The sequence below is a fragment of the Dipodomys ordii genome, unplaced genomic scaffold, assembly GCF_000151885.1.
Source record: "Dipodomys ordii isolate 6190 unplaced genomic scaffold, Dord_2.0 Scaffold122, whole genome shotgun sequence".
NCBI lineage: Eukaryota > Metazoa > Chordata > Mammalia > Rodentia > Heteromyidae > Dipodomys > Dipodomys ordii.
Genome location: NW_012267338.1, coordinates 3,026,985 through 3,049,917, shown reverse-complemented (window position 1 = coordinate 3,049,917; position 22,933 = coordinate 3,026,985). Strand labels below are relative to the sequence as shown.

At 42.1% G+C, this 22,933-nt stretch overlaps 2 protein-coding genes across 3 annotated transcripts in view; one reads left to right on the top strand and one right to left on the bottom strand.

Annotated features, from left to right (window-relative positions):
- Herc3 (HECT and RLD domain containing E3 ubiquitin protein ligase 3) overlaps positions 1 to 22,933 on the bottom strand; it is a 109,829-nt gene that overhangs the window by 14,391 nt on the left and 72,505 nt on the right. For both annotated transcript variants that reach the window (XM_013029773.1, XM_013029774.1), the window contains 7 exons: positions 21,165 to 21,188; positions 20,982 to 21,071; positions 19,644 to 19,814; positions 17,480 to 17,623; positions 16,497 to 16,663; positions 12,411 to 12,477; positions 11,844 to 11,926 (listed from right to left, as the gene is read on the bottom strand). In XM_013029773.1, the coding sequence (XP_012885227.1) occupies positions 11,844 to 11,926; positions 12,411 to 12,477; positions 16,497 to 16,663; positions 17,480 to 17,623; positions 19,644 to 19,814; positions 20,982 to 21,071; positions 21,165 to 21,188 (746 nt within the window). The remainder of the gene's footprint in view (positions 1 to 11,843; positions 11,927 to 12,410; positions 12,478 to 16,496; positions 16,664 to 17,479; positions 17,624 to 19,643; positions 19,815 to 20,981; positions 21,072 to 21,164; positions 21,189 to 22,933) is intronic.
- Nap1l5 (nucleosome assembly protein 1-like 5) lies at positions 207 to 9,522 on the top strand. Its single transcript, XM_013029708.1, has 3 exons — positions 207 to 628; positions 7,470 to 7,542; positions 9,259 to 9,522. The coding sequence occupies exons 1-3, from the start codon at positions 207 to 209 to the stop codon at positions 9,520 to 9,522; spliced, it is 759 nt and encodes a 252-aa protein (XP_012885162.1).

Below are 22,933 nucleotides of genomic sequence, written 5' to 3'. Positions count from 1 at the left end.
GCGCGGGGCGGGGCCGCGGCGCCGACCCCCGCACTTGCCGCATCCGCAGCATCATCTCTCCGGACCCGCGCCGACCCTCGCACTTGGCGCAGCCACAGCCGCAGCATCCAGACGCGCGCCGAACCCCGCACTTGCCGCAGCCGACCAGCTCGGACGCAGAGCCACCGGCGGGCGCCTCCCGACCTCCGCGGCAACTCCACGCGACCATGGCCGATCCGGAGAACCAGAGCCCCGCGGAGCCCAGCCAGGCGGCAGCGGCGGCGGCCGAGAGCGCGGCCAAGCCCCGCAACGACTTCATCGAGAGCCTGCCCAACTCCGTCAAGTGCCGCGTCCTGGCGCTCAAGAAGCTGCAGAAGCGCTGCGACAAGATCGAGGCCAAGTTCGACAAGGAGTTCCAGGCGCTGGAGAAGAAGTACAACGAGATCTACAAGCCCCTGCTCGCCAAGATCCAGGAGCTCACCGGTGAGATGGAGGGCTGCGCCTGGACCCTGGAGGGCGACGAGGACGAGGACGAAGAGTACGACGACGACGACGAAGACGGCGACGAGGAGGAGGACGAGGAGGCGGGCGCGGCGGCGCGGCGCCGCAACGACGGCCCCAACACCCAAGTGCCCGACGGCGCCTGCAAGTAAGCGCGCGGTGGGGGGCGCGAGCCACCGGGTCCCCCCCCTCCCTCCCCACCCCGACCTCCCCTCTGATAGACGGTACAGGCCCTCTGCTGACGTTTCCTAACTTAAATCCCAAGTAACTTAGGCCAGAGATGTAGCAAAAAGCAAGCCCCGCTCAGGTGAGCGTGGTGATTGGTTTGGTGAGTTCACCCCCCCCCCCAGCTTCAGAAGACGGGAAGAAAAAAGTAAGTACGTCATGTGGAATCCATCATCCACCTGTCCATCCATCCATCCATCCACTCCGACAGCCAAGCAAACCCTGACGCATCTCTAATTGCTTAATTCTTTTCATTTCTGTCGCCCTGATCTTTCCCCATGCAGTGATCCTAAGAAAGACGTCATCTTTTAAGATGTGGCTGCAACTGACACAGGACAGGCCGGAGGAGAGAGGGAGAAGCAGCCTGCGACACAGACCGTGAACTATGAACGAGGCCAGGAAAAACTGCCATTTCAACTTTAGGGGAAAAAAAAATGTTCTGGGTATTTGTGTATTAGAGAAACGTGGCCCAAAAGGCGGGTGTAACCTGTATAATAGTGTCATCCTGTATTCATTACTAACAGTCTCACGTTTGTTTACTTGGCACTGTCTTCAAAAAAAAAAAAGGCGTTAAAAATAACACCCCTCCCCCAAAGTGTTTTAAGTATTGAATCACTTTACCTAGTGTTGTAGAAATATTCATTTAATTCAAGAGATGTAGACTGTAGCAAATTCTGTACCGCATGTGTTTCCAGCGTTGTGTGGTTTGATCCCTGTGAAGTGTTTCTGTCATGTAGCTTTTAGGGTGTAGCTGTGAAACCAACAGTCAAAACTCCTCACTGAAGCTAATGTTTGGGAAAAAAAAATTATATACTTGAAGAACCAACCCAAGTGTGTGTCCCCATCCCCAGCTCAGAAGTAGAAAGGGTTTCAGTTTGCTTCTATTAGCTGTGCCTTCATTATTTTGCTATGTAAATGTGACATTAAATATAAAATGGTGCATAAATAAATTTTACTGCTTGAGGATCGATTGGCATACGGGAAGAATACATTTGATGTGAAGGACCCTTAGCTTCTTTGTGGGTTTTGAAGTCTATGTGCTCTGTAAAGAAACATCCGCATAAAGTTGTTTACCACTGTGGTGTTAATAAAACAGTATTTTCAAAATAAATAAATAAAAGACTTAACATTCTGACTGCTTGGAGTCTCTTCTTCATTAAATGGGGCCGGTCTTACTCCCTTCCTTGCAATTAAAAACAACTAATGATGTGCTACCCATAAAACCAATAAACAGTGTTATCTATTAAGTACTGATTAGCCTTTCAGCTTTATTATTAATATTAGTACAGAAATGATAAATACTCTGGTAATTCAACCCTCTTTTTTCCATGGGCAAAGAGGGGGGGAAGGGGGAAAAAATAACCATTATGATGTCCCTGCATTCATGATTCCTTATTGTCAAAGAAGAATGTTCCTTTTAATTCAATATTGCAGGAAATTGAATAAACCATCTTGTTTTGGCTTCAATATAAAATCAGGTTTTAATTTCCTCCTCAAAAAGATAAGACTTCAATATGACATTATGAATATACAAAAAAAAAATTCTTTCTAAAAGCAGATCCCAATCTCTTCCATTTCCCTGAAGGGTTAAAATGACACAGAAGCTGCTTTTAAAGTCAAAATGGAGGGTAGCTCTGACCTGTTGCTAATGACGACGGCCTGGCACAAACAATCTAAGGTGGTGGTAATCTTCTGCATAGCCAGGCTAACCGGAGGAAAAGTAAAATTTATCACCACATAATTCATGGCTATCATAGTCATGATTATTTTAGTAAAATAAAAAAGATAATATTTATATCTCTAAAACTGAGAGACTCATTCAGCATTTTTCTAGGGCCAATAAAAACAAAAATGATTCACAAATTAAGGGCATAATTACTGGGGAATTTATCTTACAGGTAATTTCTACTGAAGTCTGTCTCTGCATGTGTGTATATGTTTAACAACCTACCAAAACAAATGTCTATAACCTATGTTAAACAAAACAAAACAAAACAAAACAGGATTTCACAAATGTAACAGGTTTTTGATTATAAGACTGAATGTCACAGAAGTGGTAATTCTTCCCAAATTTGTTTTTTATCACAATTCAAACTGAAATCCAAGTCACATCTGTAATTTAATGTAACTACATATAACTACCCTGATGTTTACGTATGAGACTAGTTAAGAAAATGTTTAGTACTTTAGAAACCAGTTAGACATTTAAAGATTCAAAGAATTTTTCATTAAAGAAAATACATTAGGTATTTATCAACTATTAGACACAGAAAGGCTGAGATTAGGGTGGCATCACACCAAAGGATGTAACAGATGATGACGGCTCAAAATGAGGAAAGGATAAAGATTTGAATATGCATTCAGATGCCAACAAAAATTAGGAATATCCACAATGAATATGAATGGCAAAGGGCTAATACTATAATAACAATAGCCTAAGGCTGTATTATTCATTTGGAAATGATCTAGTTCTTTTAGAGAAATACTTGAAGATCATCAACAGGTTATTTACACAGAGAAGGTTCGGGTGGAGAGACACGTCCCTGCACTGCAGCACTAGGTAAAACGGCTTGAGACAGCTCCCAGCTATGTGATCCAGGCAGCAAGCCATTCTTTCCTGATAAGACTTTAGCTACAGGGTTTTTTGCTAGTGCCTGACCACACCACTACCTCAAGGGTTCCAGGATGTTTGCAAAACCCTTCATAATTCCAAGTGACTTCCATCATTTTCTAGCGAGGATAATGTTAACCCTGCATTTCCTAGCTTGTTTATTTGATAGCCACGAAACCTGGGTTTGTGAAGCATCTAGCAGGATGCCTTCCCTTCAAGGCAAGTCATAGACGATATAGCTCAGTAAACCATTTGTAATTTCTTACAAGCCAAACCTAGCCAATGAAGTGCAAAGTCACTGGCAGAGAGAAAGGCAGCCTGCATCACCTACACAGCCAACGCTCTAGGGGTCTGTGCAGAAAATCGTAGCATGTAAGACGCATGTGCACAGCTAGCACAGCACTGTCCCTGCCTGTAAGTTTACACTCTGTGCACATATGCCAGCATACCTGCATTGCACATACCCATCACCCATCCACAACATCAAAATCAATCATTTTACAGGAAACAATTCTGTGGCATGTCATTTATGTCATATATTACATTCACATTGCTGCATAGCTATTACCTTTGATCCATCGAAATGGATCACCTCTTTATGGAATATTTAAAGTAGCCTATATGTGAAAGAAGATTTTAATGGAACTGTTAATCACAGTGTAAGGATGGGTGAATGGTTGTTATGTATTGAGGATGATACATAAACTGGCAAAATTCATTAGCCATCAACTTAGCAAAAATATCTATCTACTGATTCAATATGCCATACATTTTCATTTAAGTTCATCCTTGGGATCTTATCATTAAAGGGAAATCTTATAGGCAAAAAATAAATCCTTTATATACACACACAGACATGCAATGTAATAGACGTTAAAACCTGGGTAGGGGAAGGAAAAGAAAAGGAGAAAAAGAACATACACACAAGTCAAAACGGCTACTATGAAAGGCAGAGTTTTGTAACAATATCTGAAGTAATGTTCTAGCATTTTCTTCCCCTGGTTAAAAACTCAGACATTCAAATTCATACATACATAGTATGTTTTTAACTTTGACTTTGAAAAAATACGTTGTCTAAAAAAACAAAACAAAAACAAAAACTAGCAGCATCTTCAGCCATTCTCTTCTCCTGGAGTTTAGGGGGACAAGCATCCCCCAGCCCATCTCAGCTCTCAGTGACTGGATGTGGATGTCCACCGAGCAGACACTGTGACTCAATCTGCCTGGTTTTGAACCCTGGACTTGTAGCTATGTTAACTTGACTGAGTGACCTAAGCTCTCCGTGCCTGGATTCCTCCATCAAGTGGGATGGCTTCCACGTCAAGTACTTGCAAAGGTGCCTGAGGCCTGGCGAGCACTTGGGAAGTGTCACCAGCCTCTTATCTATCTGCTGTTCCTGCCACATGGCTACGAATGCACACTCCTGCACACTCATGCACTACCATGGGGATAGGCCCACTTAGTTTATCAGAGTCCCAACTTCAGTGGATCTTAAGGACTCTTATCATATTATATGACCACCTCCAGGTTCTTTCTATGCAATCTAGGTGCTCTAGGGACCGACAAACAAACAACAACAACAAAAAAAAACAAAACAAAGAGCAACTGCATTAAACTGAGGTAAGTTTAGGGGAAAATGGCATCATTCACAGTTTGTCATTAATAATAAGAACTTCATGTTGCAGAGCATGAGAAACTCAGAGACTGAGCAGCCAGGAAGCACACTATTATCCAGAGGTGACCCACCGAGCCAGGCAGGGTCTCACTGAGATGGACAGCGGAGATTATACCTGAAGCCTTTACTTCTTTTGACTGTGTAGCTCTTACCCAACAATGAAAAGCAATTTTAACACACAATGGAACAAAATAAGTTATAGATGAAGAATTGGTACCCTGGCATTTTTCTTTCAAAGCAGCTATGACATCAGATATCTTGCCATTTTAACCCTAAAAACAGCATCATTGCCAGCAGTCCTCAGCATACAATGGCCAATGATGAGAATCTAAGGGATATTATTCTTCTCGTTCTTTCATTTCATTTTCTTGATCATTTAGAGCGTGGGTGGTAAGAATATGGCACATAATAGGCGAAGGGAATAAAAGCTATAATAATTAATATTTTACAATGGCCTATAACCTTTCCTTCCAGGCTCTCAAGGTACTTTATGAAGATCTCTATTTTATGCAATACAAGATGAAAATTGAAGCAGGGATTCATTCAGCTTTTTCTGACTGTCACCGGGGATAATACTGACATCAAGCAGTGGGCCAGCGACCACATTAGGGTAGTAGAAACTGTGCAAGAGTACTGTGCACTGAGTCTCTGCCCAAACCCCGTACCCCACATTCACAGGATGAGATTCTACAGTGGATGGTGCTCAGAGGGGCCCGTGTCAGTCACACTGGATGAGGTCATGAGGATGGAACCCTCAGGAATGTGATCTGTGCCCTTCTGAGAGTCATGAGAGCTGCATTCTCCGTGCTCTCCGACACTGAGAATGTAAGACGTCAACAGTCCACAACCCTGAAGCAGACCTAGAATGTGACACCTTGCCTTGCATGCTCAGCCTCCAGATCACTTATCTGTCACCCAGTGACACAGAGCTGTACCTGAGGCAGTGTGGATGAGTTCATGGGGTGCTCACTGAAGTCTGGTGACCCAGGAAGGCCACAGGCAGAAATGCTACCTCACACAGAAGCGGCGCCATACCTGAATCTCAGACACAGGGCACTGCGGCTTCCTCTTCTGTCTGGCCATGGATGACATGACCACAGTCTTCTTTGCATAGAGACAGAAAGCTTTTAAAACTATTACTCTGAAAGCCACAGCAGCAACAACAAAAATATGGAGTTTTATAATACAAATACTATATATAACACAAAGTACAAAAAATACAAATAAGAAAATGATATGGGCTCCTTTTGTAGTCTCTTGGGTTTGGGCCCCAGTTCCTAGCTAATAACTCTGATAAACCTTATCTCTCCTCTCTCATGGTATTAGGGAATCAAACTTAGGGCTGCATGTTTGCTAGACAAGCACCTTACTTTCTATTCTTTAAATGACCAGAATGTTTAAGTATTTGGCCTTCAACCTCAGCTTTGTGGCACCTCTAGAACAGCTTTAGAACAGTAAAGGTGAAAGACAGGTATGTTGAAGTGTGTTAGACCTAGAAAAGTAAAACCCCACCCCTCTGTACATCACCTTTATAATAACAATTTTAAAATTTTCTTTAAAAAAAAATCTAAAAAGCGAAACCTCTTCCTAACCTTCTCTGCCCTCTTTTTGCCTATTCTCAAGGCAGGTCAGAGAAACTAGGAAATATACTGGAGTTCTCCCCTGCCTTTCTGTCTTGGAGTTGCCTGAAAAATCTCTTTGGCTGAGTGCTAGGGGCACTTGCCTTGCAAGTCTGAAGCCCTAGGTTCCATCCCCAGCACTACTAAAAAGAAAAAAATACCCACAAACTCTCTGACCTATCTTGTCCAAGAGTAAACTATAAAAACCCCATTTTGGATGGGCCCTGCCCCACTCTCTAAAGGAAGAAAGCCACATGGAGAGGCCAAGAATAAGCAGGCAGGCAGGCCTTGCTGGACATCCACTCACATTCCTATACAACTGTCTGCACTTCAGTCATGGCTCCAAAATGAAGACTGGAAGGAAACTCAAAGTGATGGAGTTGGAAGAACTTCTGGACAGCTGAGCACTGAAACTCCTCTAAAGGCAGCACACCCAGAGAGGCCTTGCCCCACCTCGCCCATGTCTCCTTCCATCTACATCCTCTGTGACGCCTTGATGATGAGTTGGGACACATGAGTGTGTGCTTCCCCGAGCTCTGCGAGGCACTCAGGTAAATTAATGGAACCCTATTGAGTGGGGTGGTGAACTTTGGCTTCTAAGTCAGTCACAAGCACAGATGAAAGAGCTTGGGACTCACAACTGGTTCAAACATGGGGAACATGGGGGGGGGCGGGGAGAAAGTGCTGAGGTACTGAGTGCTGAGCCTGTGGGGTTTGAACTAAACTGGTATCCCCTGGAGAAGTGACTGCTTATTTACTGATAGGGAGAAACACCTACAGGTCACAAAAGTGATCTGTGTTGCAGGACAGCGGTAGGCATTCTATACCCTTTACCTTATTTATTCTTTTGGATTGACAGACTTTCTTTTAAAGAGGCCATTTGTCATCAGAACATTCGTATGCTGGATATTCTAGCAGCATTGATGTCAGAGGCAAATACTAAAAGACACCAGAAGAGAGAACCTACAAACACATAGTTTCAAACAAACACACAGTTCAGTACCATGGACTGCAAGGCCCTTCATGGGATTAAGTCATATCTGTGAACAGGATGCCAACAACAGATACAAAACAGTGAAGGCTAAAATGAAGATGAAGAAAACAGTATGCCTTGAACCCACTTCTACTGCATGACTCCTCTGCTTAGGGACCAACAGCGGTCACTTACTTAAACCTGCTAAATAGAGCTTAACTTCTCTCTCAAACTTTCAAAGTCTTCTACAACTTAACTTCCCCAACTAAGCGAAGTCCCTTGTACAGGTAAAAGCTTTCTCTGGCCATGCCCTTGTCCAACATGGCTGAATCAATACTCAGGCTCATCCATCACTCCTCACAGCACTGCTAGCTTTTCCACGCTTTCCCTCTACTTTCTAGCACTCAAATCCTGGTAGGCTGAGAAAGGCAGCTCTACCCCAGATCTGTCCTCCCCAATGCATCTGCCCAACTTGAGTTCTCTGAACGCCTTCAGATTTAACCACTCTGTTTAGTGTTCACGTTCCATTTTTGGTTGCACAGGAGAACAGCTTATCACCCTAAACAAACTGGGGTATGTCTCAGTAGTCCCACGCAGTTTCTCTTGCCAATGTTGACTCAACTGAATTGGTGATTTAAAGAAATGTCTGCTGAATAAGGAGAATGAGAGTGATGCCAATGGGAGAATCAGAGACAAAGAGAGGAAAAACCCAACTTAGAGAAAAATAGGGACCAAAACTGACAGAGATAGAACATAAGCTAAGAGAAATAATTTGAGGGAAGTATGAAAGGAAAGTCAGGTGCGGTGGCTCATGCCTGTAATCCTAGTTACCTCAGGAGGCTGAGATCTGAGGATTACGGTTTGAAGCCAGCTTGGGCAGGAAAGTATGACTCTTATTTCCATTGAACTACCAAAAAACACTTGAAAAGGAGCTGTGGCTCAGATGGCAGAGCCCCTGCCTTGAGCAACAAAAGCTGAAGGACAGTACCCAGGCCCTGAGTTCCAGCCTCAGGACCAGAAAACACACACACACTAAAAAATAAAATAAAAGTGCCAGGTGTCAGTGGCTCACGCCTGTAATCCTAACTGCTCAGGAGGCTGAGATCTGAGGATCATGGTTCAAAGCCAGCCCGAGCAAGAAAGTCTGTGAGATTCTGGTCTCCAATAAACGATCAGAAAACTGGAAATGGTGCTGTGGCTCAAGTGGTAGAGCACTAGCCCTGAGCTGAAGAGCTGAAGGATAGCACCCAGGCCCAGAGTTCAAGCCCCACAACTAAAGAAAAAGAAAAAAAAACTATGAAGAGGAATTATAAGCCTTCACAACAGCGTCATTATAGACTGTACTGTAAACTACCTTGGCTGGGCTACATTACTTTTCCCCTGCCCAGAGCTCCAAACACACAGAGCGCTGTGAAAACTCACCAGAGCGTGAGCCATTCTGAATGTTCCCCTTCCTCAGTCCTACCTATGCCTCTGTTAGCTCCGACAAATGACACACACATGATCTTATCTAAAACCTGGCGAAAAGGCAAGCGACATCCCCTGACAAAGGAAAGGCCAGAAGGCCAGGAGTCAGTGCTCTAGGACGCTGATTTCACAGCCGGGCAAGCACAGTGTGTTCTCACGCAAGCCTAGACGGATACCCACTTTAAGTGGCCTCTTGATACAATTAAAGAGACACAAGAAAGGTAAAATGCTTCAGGCTGCTGCTGGCCGAACACAGCAGAGTGACTTACAGGAAAACACATTTTATCAATTGCAAGAACACTCTAACAGCTTGTGTTACCAGATCAAGTGCTCTGTTCTGCATGTCACTGCCCGAGCCATTCTTTCACGCCACTGGCAGCACACAGTAGGCTGGTTGACAGCAGCGTCCCCACGGCCACAGGTGAACTACGTCACACTACAATGCTGCAACAGCTACGACACCACCAGGTGACAAGAATTTTTCATCTCCTTTACAATTTTATGAGATTACTGTGCAGTCTGTCACTGAAATGTTATCGGAGACACAGTGCAGATGATGTATCTGTGTACATACATAGGTATGATTTAAAGCAACTGTTCAAACTAGAAAGAGAGAGCAATAATCATAACCATGAATTTCCTAACTCTGAAAGCACAGTCAGACTCTACATAAGAATACACTGTTTTTATTAAGGAAAAATGTTCTGAAAATAAATTATTTGCTGTTAATAAACAGACCCGCTTCTACATTAAGTCTCTAATCCCAAGTAAATTTCATCATCTGAAGCTGCTTTGGTAGTAAATCTAGCAGTTCAGCATCATTTTATTTCACTCTGGTGCTGTAGCTCACACAACTCCAAAACTAAAGTAAACTAATATATACACAGATATAGATATTAGATACAGATATACACAAGTATACCCAGATTATCATAGTTTAGTACAAAAGTATACACAAAACTGAGTATCCTCCCTCCTCTAAAAATATAAAACAGAGATTATGAAACATGCTCAAAAGTCAGATACTGTATTTCGTTTAGCTTTGGTCCCAGATTAAAGCTTCTAACTTCCTCTCAATGCCAGTCATAAAAATGAATCTTCCCTACCTTTCTATGACCTGTCTGATTTAGATAAGACCCTATTTTAGAAGGGGCACTGTCCAACACCGGGGAGGAGAGAATGCTGTACAGAGGCAGTTCTGAACAGACAAGCCTTCTGGGGTTTATACAACCTATTCTCTTAGTATTAGATAATATAAAGGAATCTCCAAGTCAGGTGCCAATTGCTGACACCTGTAACCTTAGATACTCGGGAGGCTGAGATATGAGGATCATCATTGGAAGCCAATCAGACCAGGCCGGAAAAGTCTTGCCTCCAACCAACCAAGCAAAAAACTTGGAAGTAGAGCTGTGGTAGGGTGCCAGCCAGCCTTTAGTAAAAAACCACAGGAACGGTGTCTAGACCATGAGTTCAAGTCCCAGAACCAGTACAGAAACACACACACACACACACACACACACACACACACACACACACAGTCTCTATCAAAACCCAAAGGGTAGGGTTTCATGAGAGCTTCCTTCCTCTCAACCTGTGGAAGATCCCGGTGGTTGGTCTGAAGAGAGCATGGACCCTTCCATACCTTACCTCTTCTGTCCCCTTTACAATGTCCTTCATAATATCTAATGTCCTTTATGCTCAGCATAATCAAGTATTCCTCTCAGTTCTGTGACTCACTCAAACAAATTTATCAAACCGAAAGAGTGGGTTATGGGAAACTTGCAAGCCGGTGAGTTAGAAGTACCGGCAGCAGACCTGGGCTTGATTGAGATTGGCATCTCAAGGGGAGGAGGGCGGGGCTGTCTCGGCCTGTGTGTGGTCATCCTGGCTCTGGGCAGAGTGTTGTTATGGTTTGATTTATAAAGTGTCTCCTCAAAAGGTTCATGTGTTGAAAGCTTGGACCCCAACTGGGGACTGGTGCTGTTGAGAGGTAGTTGGATCATGAGATGCTAATTTCATCAGTGAGAAATCTGTGGGAGTTCACACTCTAGGGGCTATTAGGAGGTAGGGGTCCGTGGAAGGAAGGCGGTCGCTATGGGCATGCTTCTGAACGCTCCATCTTATTCCAGGAACCTCCTTTCCGTGTGTGTGTGTGTGTATGTGTGTGTGTGTGTGTGTGTGTGTGTGTCTATCTTTCTCCTCTCTCTTTGTGTTCTCTCTCTTTCTCCCCCTCCTTCCTGGCTGCCATGAGGTGAGTAGCTTTCCTCTGCCACCATGACTATTTAAATGTCCACTTGTTCTATATATATTTTTGTGCCAGGCACTTGGATACATACTAGAAACCCTGTGCTACATGCTGGGAGTCCACTTATTCCAAATTATTTTCCTATAAACTATCTCACTCTCTTCTCACAACTATCTCATGAGGTAGCCAGGACAATTGTAACAATCCTATTTTACAGATGAGAAAAATGCAAAGCAAATATAAACATATATATATATATACATATATATATATATATATATATATATATATATATATATATATATATATATATATGACTTACTAGCACCAAAGCCAATGACATGGAGAGCTACAGCTAAGTAGTTATTCCCTAAATCCAGGGCTTGTGCTTGGTCTGCTATTAAAAATTCCCTATAATCTTCAAGTTTGGGCTCTTATTTACCCTTCCATCCTCTGCAAAGGGATTAAAAGGTCATTGAATTGGGGTTCGAAAAGTCAGAACAGAAGAACAGAGCCACCATGTGTGCAGAGGGGCGGTCAGCACTAACCTGTTACCCTTACACACGGGCACCCCGTCGCCCCCAGGAATCAGCTTCTTCTGTTCAACCACTCCATAGCTTTCTCGGCAGATCTACATTGGAGGCAGGAAAAGACATGCTCCAGTTTGGCTCACCATTTACCTTTCTCACAAACTAAAATGACTAGTTTAGAAACAAGCAGCACTTCGTAACCATATCTTTACAATTTGGAGGAGAAGACCGAATCTGAGTCCAAAAAACGTCAACCTTTTGACAAATATTTTTCAGTCACAGAGTTACCAGAAAATGCAATTTCAAGAGAAAAATGACCTGAACTCTAGAAAATAAGTATCTTGGCTGTGTCAGGAGAAAAGAGGATTCTTGTTTTGGTAATTTTACAAGTGGACAGATTAATCGTTGATTCATTTATCCAACATATTTCCTGAACTCTCATTATATTCACAATACTATGAGTAAAGTACTTTGATTCCCCAAATCAGAGACTTTATTGTCATTTGGTTTGGAGAACTCATGTTAATTGTGTCTTGTAAGCCTGATGAGATAGACAGTCACAATTCTAAGTATAAAAATTCTCACCGTGAAGTTGAGGCAGAAAGTCTCCTCGATGTCCTCGCCAGGGTAATCTAAAAGCTCTTGAAGGCTTCTAATCATAGAATGACAGAAAAGAAAAGAGGCAAATCAGATATTGCAATAGTGTTTCTACCGGTTGCTATTATATCTTGACCATTTGTAAGGAAGAACTATAAGAGATTTCTAGAATGAGCACAAATTCAGACTGAAAGAAAGCCACGAACTTATACCTGTCCCTAGACCTGTATTTTTTTCCTTTTCCTAGCTTGACATAGATTACCAGATTTAAGGGGACAATAAGACAGATTTATATCGGACACACTGGTATTTGTGAACTCTGGTATTGTTTGGGAGAGTATATATGGCAATATGGTCCTGTGGTGGCCCTATAGACAGGCTTCACCTATAGTCCTGAGTTATACAATGGTCCCCTCAGGAAAAAAAGAAAGCTACAAAGTCACCCTATCCTCTTAAGAATCTTAATCGTGGGTTTGGACCTACTCCCAGAAAACAAAATCCACAATGGCATAAACACAAAAGCTGAAATCCTCAAAGACCAAAATCTCTGTCTAATATCTCTAAAGTCCCCAAAATAATTCTAGAAAAAAGAATATGTAGGGGTGAGAGGTTAGCTAGTATTCATGAGATTCCACTCACTTTCTAGCATTAAAAAAAAGCCTCCAAAAGGTATAGTTATTATCACTTCTAAAAGAGGATTTAAGAAATACAAAAACATGCCAGACACCAGTGGTTTATGCCTATAATCCTAACTACTCTGTAGGCTGAGATCTGAGGATCACAGTTCAAAGACAGCCCAGGCAGTACAGTCCATATGAGATTCTTCTTTTTTAAATAAGTTTTTTATTGTGAAAATATTGTACAGAGGGGTTACAGCTACATGAGCAAGGTAATGAGTACATTTCCTATCAAACATTGTTACCGTCTTTGTTTTTCCCTACCATCCCTTCCTTCCCACCTCCACAACTACATTCCTCACCTAAATTGTAAAATTCATTTTTCAACATAGTATCTTGTACATCTCATTGTTACAATGGTCAACCTGTATCCCTATTTAAACATTTTGTTTTTTCCCTTGCCCTACCCGAATTAGACCATTAGACCGACATCAAATACAGTGGGAGAGGAACATACAAAACAACAACAACAAAAAATCACATGGTACCTTATAAATACATTAGAAACAACAGCAAGAAAGAAAAAACCACTTGTGTCCCTATCTTGGGGTTCAGTTCACTTAACTTCATCTTATCTGGTCATATGTACGTAGCTTTGACCTTTTCTACTTGTCCCAGACATATACTAGTTATTGCAAATAAGGGAAACCATGGGACCTATGTTTCTTCGGGCCTGGCTTACTTCACTTAATATCATTTTTTCCAAGTCTTTTCATTTCCTAACAAATGTGGCAGTGTCATTCTTTTGGATGGAGGCATAGAATTCCACTGTGAGTGATATACAAATGTGATATGTATATATATATAAAATTTTCTTGATCTATTCATCTACTTAGGGGCATCTGGGTTGGTTCCATATCTTAGTTATGGTAAATAATGCTGCAATAAACATAGTTGTGCTGGTAGCTTTAGTATGGTCTTGCTTGTGATCATTTGGGTAAATGCCCAAAAGTGGGATTGCTGGGTCATAGGAGAGCTCTATGTAGTCTTTTGAGGAACCTCCATACTGCTTTCCAAAGTGGTTGAACAAGTTTACACTCCCACCAACAATGTAGTAGGGTTCTCTTCTGGCCACATCCCCTCCAGCATCTGTTGTTATTAGAGTTCTTGATTATCACCATTCTAGCTGGAGTGAGGTGGAATCTCAATGATGTTTTGACTTGCATTTCTTTTATGGCTAGAGAGGTTGAGCATTTCTTCATGTGTCTATTGGCCGTTCTTATTTCTTCTTCAGAGAAGTTTCTCTTTAAGTCTTTAGCCCATTTATTTATCGGGCAGTTGTTTCTTTGGGGATTTGTTGTTGGCGGATTTAAATTTTTGAGTTCCAAGTATATTTTAGATATGAGACCCTTGTCAGTTGTATGGCTAGTGAAGATCTTCTCCCAATCTGTGGGCTTTCTATTGATCTTGCTAGCTAGGTCCTTTGCCATGCAGCTATCTCTAATTAACCACTCAAAAACTTGAAGTGGTATTGTGGCTCAAAGTGAGAGAGCGCTAGCCTTGAACAAAAGAGCTCAGGGACAGCACCCACGCCCTGAGTTCAAGCCCCATGACCAAAAAGGAAAAAAAAAAACATAAAAACATAATAAAATATTTCGATAAGCCACTGATGCAACAAAATGGGCAAATAACACACATTTTTGCATACATAAAGAGTTGCACAGGTATAAGAGTTATGAGGCAGGCGTATGATGCATATGGAGAAATATGTCAAATGAGAACCCAGCTTTATGACTGTGGCATCCAAACTATATTGGGGGCGATCTAAGCCTTGTGAGGTGATGGGTCAAAACCCACCACATATATGTCTGCCCAAAGAGTTGAGATCTTGAGAAATTTCGTCTTACAAACCCAGATGAACAAAAAGAACATCTTTTCACTAAGCAAGTGCCAATCACACATGCACAATGCTTCAACACAAAGTCAGTATAAAGATAATGCATTTTCATGAAGGCGAATTTGCACACACACAGACGAAAAGCACAAAACAAAGAAAGGCTCTCGAAAAGTCTTCACACAGTCTATATTCCTCCAGTACCGGAAACCACGCAAAGATGAAACTCATAGATAGCAAAGGCAATTGTTAAAACTCATGTAGACGATTTAAGATAGGAGAGGCTGTTTTTTACTGCTGGTGCCAGAAAGGCTATAGTTCCGCTGTTCAAAGCAGAAGAAAACTCAGTACTAACTCTTAGAGACCTCAATTTATCCTCAGTTTTTGTCCTCTCCAGTCTGCTCCATCACTGGCGGCATCTGTGCTGCCTCCCACGCAGAGGGCATGCCTTCCCATTGTCACTCCCCAGACTACGGCTCCAATCTCCTGGAAGCACACCGGGCCCCTAGGCATCCATTGTGCCGAACATAATGCAGCTCTCCTGCATATAATGAAAATGCGCGAGCCCCTTGTCCAGCATTCCTCTATTCTTCTTCTCTATCTTCTTTCCTCCCCCGTCCCCATGGGGCTCAGGCTATTGACTATTGGCTTTCAAAATTTCAACCTTTGGGATTTTAATCTCTTTGGAGTTGAAATTGGGAAAGTTTGTCCATTTTCAAAGGCTAATGCAGAATTCTTCTATGAACCAGTAGTTCCACTTTAGATATACATCCTCACAAAAGTGTGTACACACGTGTTCATGGCAGCACTCCTCATAATGAGATGAGCCCGAAGTGGACACAGGACAAAGGTCCACAGACTTGTGCATGGATAAGCAGCATGTGGCAAAGGCACATGAAGATGATCCCTGGATGAACCTGAAATACTAAGTAAAAACTTTACACTGAGTTACAGAAGTCAAACACCGGGGACCACATATTGCATGATTTTATTAATCAGAAATGTCTAGAACAGGCAAGCTGACAGGGGAAGAAAGCAGACTAGTGGTTACCAGCGCCGGCAGATGTAGAGATGGGGGTGAGAGCAAAAGAGTATAATGGGTTTTGCAGGGGAGTAATGAGAATATTCTAGAAGTAATGGTCACCATACTCTGCTAATAAACTTAAAGACCACGGATGGTACACTTCAAATGGGTCGATTATATGGCATGTGAATTTCATACCAATAAACTTTCCCAAGCCTCCCTTATCAATAATCCCTCCTTGACATCTCTGTACCATAAACAGTGTCACAGAGTTTCCATTATTTTTGTTCAGGATAAGAAAAGCAGAGTTGATTTTGTTTCCTGGGCAGCCATGGCCTCTCTCTCTTTCCTCTCTCTCTCTGTGTCTCTCTTTACGGTATCCCCTGTCTTTCCAAGTATTATCAAGCAAGTACCCACACAGTCTACACGGGCTCAACAAACTCAGACTTGGACATGTGGTATTTTCAATCTTTCATCTCCGTGCCAGCGCCAGTCAGAACTGTCCCTCAAACTCATCTGTGAATCTCTTTGCTTCGTACCTTCCTTCAGTAGGGGACAGCTCCTTTAAGTCTTCCAAGCCAGGCTTTACGTTCAGTAACTTCTTGTAGAGAGCCAAGGGGAAGTGGAGGTCTACCACGGTGGAGTTGTAGATGGCCAGTCCACAGGTTATGCCAATCAAGTGAAACCAGTTATGTTCTACAAAACACTGTTAAGAATGCATGCAAATGTATTAGAAAGAAATGCAGAATTTGCAGGCCTCAAAAGTTCTTAAAAGAAACAAGGCTATATTCGTATTTATCTTTTGAGTCAGGGAAATGCCCTTGACCAACGTTCCCCTATCCTCAAAAGATACAATATGGACAAGCACCCCAAAACAGCACCCGCTTATGTACGCAGAGCTGTCCGCCTATTTTCTGCAAGGACACAAACGCTGTAGCCTGTGCTGTCCCCGTGGTAACCAGTAGCCACGGGTGGGGACTGTGCACTAGAAATGCAGTTAGTAAGCTGAGCAAATGACTATTATTTAATTTAATCTGCCACATGAAGATAAGGACTACCTTTTGGAACAGTGTAGCTCTAGGGGGAAAAGCTGGTAGGAAAAAAAAAAAAGCCTAAATTATGGGCTGCATGAAATTACAATGCCTTTTTAAAACTCAGCTCTCCTGAACTTTCAAAAATCAAGTGTGTGTGTCTATGTGTGCATAGTCATATACAGTTACCATCATAATTACAGAAGATGTATTTGCCTACTTCTATCCCACACCATACATCAGTTTCTTTTGCACACTGTGCCCTCGTGGGTACTCAGATGGAGATACTGCCTAGGAGAAATGGAACAGGGGAGCTTGGCTGATGTGCACGGTGAAGACTTGCCAACAGGTCAAAAACAAATACATTGAGTACACTACTGACACATTTTCATGCCTCCCATGCAAGTTTAGAAATCAAGGAATTGGAATAACAACAAAAAAAAAGGAAGCTTAATAAAATAGGTTATCTAATTGTGACATTGTTAACTTACTGTATCTGAAAACCACAAGAGATTTGAGTCCTGATAGTACGTAAACATCCCATAGATGGGATTCAAAAGTTCTTTCAACAGCAGAAGAAAGAACTCCTTGGTGACGCCGCCAGCATCCACCGCTTCCTCCCCGTCAAAGATTACCTTCAAATCATGAACACATAATTAATACTTCAGGGAAAAATCAATGGCAGGTTTTAACTCTCTTCAATAAGACTTTTTTTTTTTGTCTAGAATCCAGGAAGTAAGAGAAGAAAGACAAAGGAAGAAAGATGAGATGAAAACTTCAGAGTATATCTGTTGGTGATTATTGCTGTCATTCGTGTGAAACAGGGCTTGATATGCACACAATTTCAAATAGGTGCTCCAAGGAATTAATAAGGTAGTCACAGGTTTATGCTGTGTCCACAATGAATCTACCATGTATTTAAAGGCAGTAAGGTGGACATCAAATGGAGCAAGAGAATTGTTGGGCATGCTAACGCACCCCTGCAATTCCAGAACTCAGGAGGCTAAGACAGGAAGATAAGTGAAGCCTGGACTACAAAGTAAGACTCTCCTTTAAAAAAAAAAAAAGGGAGGAACGAAAAAGATATGTGTAAAGAAGCAACAGAGAATAAAAGTGTGAAATATAAAATGAGAGGTAAATGTTCTGGCACACAGAGAAAAGATTCACTTGGGTAAAGCAATACTTTCTGGAAGAAAGCATTCTCAATGGGGTTCTGGAAGTCACAGAGGCCATGAAGGGAGGAGGACCTGAGAAGCAGACAGAGCTCTGAGCTTGCTGAGTGGCTCAACAGGCACTCTGAACCCATCGCGGGCACTGACAATAACAACTACATCAAACCAACTATGCTAATGAGTTTACCACATGCCACCACTTACAAAACTATCAGACTAATCTCCAAAACAGCCTTACGCACAGGAATTACTATTATCTCCATTTTATAGACAATGACTCAGGCCTGGAGCTAAAGACAATGTTTGAGAAAGCTTACATTTGTAGCTACCTAGAGCACAAGAGGAAGGGTGGAGACTGAACTAGTTACACAGATGTCAGCAGAAGACTAACACAGACATGCCATAAAACAAGAACTCCCTCTCTATTCGGGACAAAAATAAAATAACAAAACAGGTAGGAATCAACAACCAGATAGGATCAAAAAATATAACCCAGGAATCCCAGGGAGGAAACACGGGCAGCTTTCTGGAACTGATAGGACATACTGAAGCCACAGCCTCACACGTGCTATGCAAGCACGCTCTCTCTGAGCACTGTCCCTAGCACTTTTAACATTTTATTTTGAGACAGGGTCTCTCCTTAACTTGTCCAGACTGATCTTGAACTTGTGATCCTCCTACCTTAGCTACCCTTGTAGCTGGGATGACAGACGTATACCACCATGCTGGTCCTTAGAAGAAATTCTGGTCCTTAGAAGGGTAACGACATTATGAAAGCAAGTCTTGCCTATTACATTTCTGAAACTGGTGTCTGTAACAAAATTGGTGTCTAATTTTAAACACCTTCAAACAATTCACTACGTATTCCTAGGATGCCACCTGTATACTAGATATTGCTCCGAAGCAGGAGCACAGTAAGTGGTAATACCAGCATGCAGCATCTGCCAGGAGATGCAATGTTTTCATTTAATAATTTCACCTGGCTAAACTCGTCTATCCTAACCGGCTAAAGGCTTAGGCAATTTCACTAGCTTTCCATTTTCCTGTTTCACTTTTCTTCTCCTAAATCCTTTTTGATTAGCAAGTATTAACTGCAGGAAGGGTTTCATTAGACTATGTCCATCCATGTCTTTTTCGTCTGTGGCATCCTCATTTTCCTAGGTGAGCAGGCAGCAGGGCACCTAGATGCAGCCTTGCTCTGCTGCTTGCTGGGGTTAGCAGGGCTGGTAGGGTGCCACAGAGACCCGGCGGCAGCAGACAAAGGCCCGCCAGCCTTCCCATGATCCACTAGCTTCTCGATCTCATGTTCCCTCGGCACTGCATGTCCGTGTGGCGGTCTGACAAAGCCGCTGATTAAATTCGTGAAACATGAATGAGCAAAATGATGAATGGCTGTCCTCCACAATTTTAATAAGATCTTTGCTGTTTTGTGTTTTGTTTTTGCAGTTGAATGAAAACCCAGGCAGGGAGGCAGGGAGCTCACTTTGAGAGGCTTTTTCAAGTCAATATCAGAATGAATGCTCAGCTCTCTCAGGGCGTCTCCAACGAGGTTGTCCCGGCGAACATGAAGGACCAGGAAGGGGCTTCTGGCCAGCAGAGGCTCCAGGGTGAGAAGCATGAAGACATTCTGCAGGTTGGCGCCGTTGACGGCCACCTGGAAGGCAACACCGGAACCTGGTTACTCAGAGCGTGCGGGGAGGAGAATGCAAAATTTTTTTTTCAAGTTACTGTTTGTACAACACACAAGGCTTTCTAATCTAAACTCAAGTGATTAAGTGAAACAGTGTGTGAATCATACGACCTATAACCAGGTCCAAGAGAGTAATTTGGACTAGCTGATTAAGACTAACGTAATGATGTACTTGAAGAAATAGGATGGATTGGGTAAAAACAGAACTTCCAAAATAGCAGGACAAGATGCTCATTATAAGCTTTTCATTCTGTAAAAAGTGGCCATTCCTCTGGAAAACATTTAAATTGTCAAGGTTATGAATGTGTCACTATGAAAACACACACTACATATATAGATGCGGAACAAGAAAAAGAAGACAAAGAGACAAGAGATAGAGAGATGAGTAAAGACACATGTCCACCAACAGTAGGAACCAGTAGAGTGGATTGTTAATTTTCTAAAATGCCATCATAAGCTTAACAAACTCTTTGTTTTATAGTTAGAATATGCCCTTAAAATCTTCTTGCTAACTGGCTTCTATTCAGTAAAGATCAAGATCTATGAGCTTATTTCTCCTATACTGAGCGTCAGCAAACTATCACTCGACTCTTCTAATCCAGTCTGTTATCTGATTCTGCACAGCTCAAGCTAGTAATAGTGCTTACAGTTTTGAATGATTTAAAAAAATCAAAAGAAAAATAATGTATCCCATGAGAAAAATTATATAAAATGGAACACATACACACACACAGTTTTACTCAAATTCCAGTACATATGCACTGTCACAGAGACCTTATGGCCCATAAACCCTAAAATATCTACCCTCTGGCCATTACAGAAAATAGTTGTCACCCTAATCTATATAAATATGCATTCAAACATGTATGTTATAGTTAACATAGAACTCTAGACATGGTAGCATATACCTTAATCTTAGCATTTGGGAGGTTGAGGTAAGACCATTTCAAATTCAAAGCTAGCTTGGGCTATATAGTAAGAGTGTCTCAAAAGACAAATAACAACAAAAAATTATCAAGAGGTTTATAACAGTTCCAAGAGTTACCAGATATACTTGCTCCTACTTGGAAAAAAATTGTAACAGAAGAAAAACATCACAGAAAGAAAAACATAATTTTTAAAATGTGGTACCTGCATCTGTAATTCAGCATCAGTCTGTAGCATTTTGGTCTTGGCTTGGGCATCAAAGATGAAAGGGTAGGCGCATAGTGTTACAGCATCCTGGAAGAAAACACATCATAGGCAATTTTACAGTATTTTACAAAGAATAATATTGGGAAAATAATAGAAGGAAATTTAAAAAGGGTCATTTACCTGTATTATAGATGGTCTAGCTTTCTGTATAAAGAAACAAAAAGGGTCTTACTTGAAATCCAAAGTCTGAATTTTATCCTCCCCAATATCAAATTTAAAAAAGCAAAATCATATAGCCTGACTATGTAGCCATCTATGTATGGCTCTAACTCCACCTGAAGAGTTGAATACATTTTGATGGAAAGGGAAAGATACTTTAACAAATAGATTAAGGGGGGGAAGCAAAACCAATTCTAAAACAAGTGGAAGGGCTTTTAAAGGTCATTTCATTAATTCGCCAAAATTTTCAGCGTTAATTGAATTCTCTTTATAAGAAATCTAATTCCAGTGGGGCATGGTAGCACTAATCACAGCACTTGGGAAGCCGAGATACAGGATATCAAGTTTGATGCCAACTGGGCTGTCACACACACAAAAAAAAGAAATGGAAAAATATGTAATTTCCAAACAGAAGTTGTATAGCTTTGACCTCACAAGTTAATTTTATTGGGTAAATTGGTTGATTATTCCTCATTCAAAATGCTTGGTACCAAAAACATTTTGAATTTTTCAGATTTTGTAATATCTGTGTCTATGGAACGAGAAATACTGGGAAATGGGATCAATGTCTAAGCACAGAATTCATTATGCTTCACCCAGCATGACGCTCATCTCGTACAGTTCCACAGGGCCGAGTTTTCCAACCGTGGCATCATGTTGGTACTGAGAAGATTTCTGATTCTGGAGCACTTGGATTTCAGATTGTGATTGCACAATCTGTAGTGAGGACTATGCTCTATCAGGTAGTATGTTATCCTCACACATACCAAGGAAAAGCCAAATATACCCAAAGATAGTTAGTAAACATATAACAGGGACTTTGAAACCGTTTCTGCTAAACCAAATACTGACTCCTCCACTGAGTCTGTCTCCTGCAATCACTTAGGGTTCTAGGAAGGAAGAAAGGGAGTGACTGATAGAATGACAAGGGACTAAAACTATGCCCAAGGAAACGACCAGCAGAGCCTTGCAGGACAGATCACTCTCAAATGATGATGAGGAAGAAGAGGAGGAAGGAGGAAGAGGAGGAGGAGGGGGAGGGGGAGGAGGAGGGAGAGGAGGAGGAAGGGGAGGAGGAGGGGGAGGAGGAGGAGAGGGAGGAGAGGGAGGAGGAAGAATGGAGGAATCTCTTTCTTGGCAACCTGATTTCTCCTCTCAAGTCATGATGGCAGCCACCTTCCCAGAACATCTGGAGAGCCAGAGCTGCGACAATCCATCAGGACACCTTTATTTAAACCTGGGCTGTTTAATCATGGCCCTCTCTCCCTTTGCCTTAATTCTTCTGCTTAACCTTATGGTCAGGTCTGTACTAGAGATAGTTATAATGCCCCCTTTGCCTCCTTCCACACATAGCAAGCTGCAAAACACAGCTCTTTTCTCTGCCTTTCACCACTACTCCTCTCTATTGGCTTACTGGAGCCAGAGGCCTGGCCTGAGGCATGAGACCCCTGGAGTTGGGCCTCTGGCCTATGACTCCAGGTCCACACTGTCTCTGACTGGGCACTTATAATTTTGCCTGGGAAGACACTCGGTGTCAATATGTGAATGTATCTGTGAATCAGCTTTTGAGCAGAGGATTAATGGTAACCACATAAAACTACAATGAAGCATACCTAACCAGAAATGTAATTTCATGTTCAGCTTAATAATAATGTAATTCACTTAAAAGAAGTTTCTATGGAGTTATTCTCAGAGATCTGAATGTTCTATCTTTTTAATGATTTCCTAAA

Excerpts from the sequence above, each read along its gene's own strand:
- Nap1l5 (XM_013029708.1), top strand. The coding sequence starts at position 207 with ATGGCCGATCCGGAGAACCAGAGCCCCGCGGAGCCCAGCCAGGCGGCA. Across the intron at positions 629-7,469 it reads GTGCCCGACGGCGCCTGCAA|ACTTTCTTTTAAAGAGGCCA; the intron begins GTAAGCGCGCGG and ends TTGGATTGACAG. Across the intron at positions 7,543-9,258 it reads TAGCAGCATTGATGTCAGAG|AGACACAAGAAAGGTAAAAT; the intron begins GCAAATACTAAA and ends ATACAATTAAAG.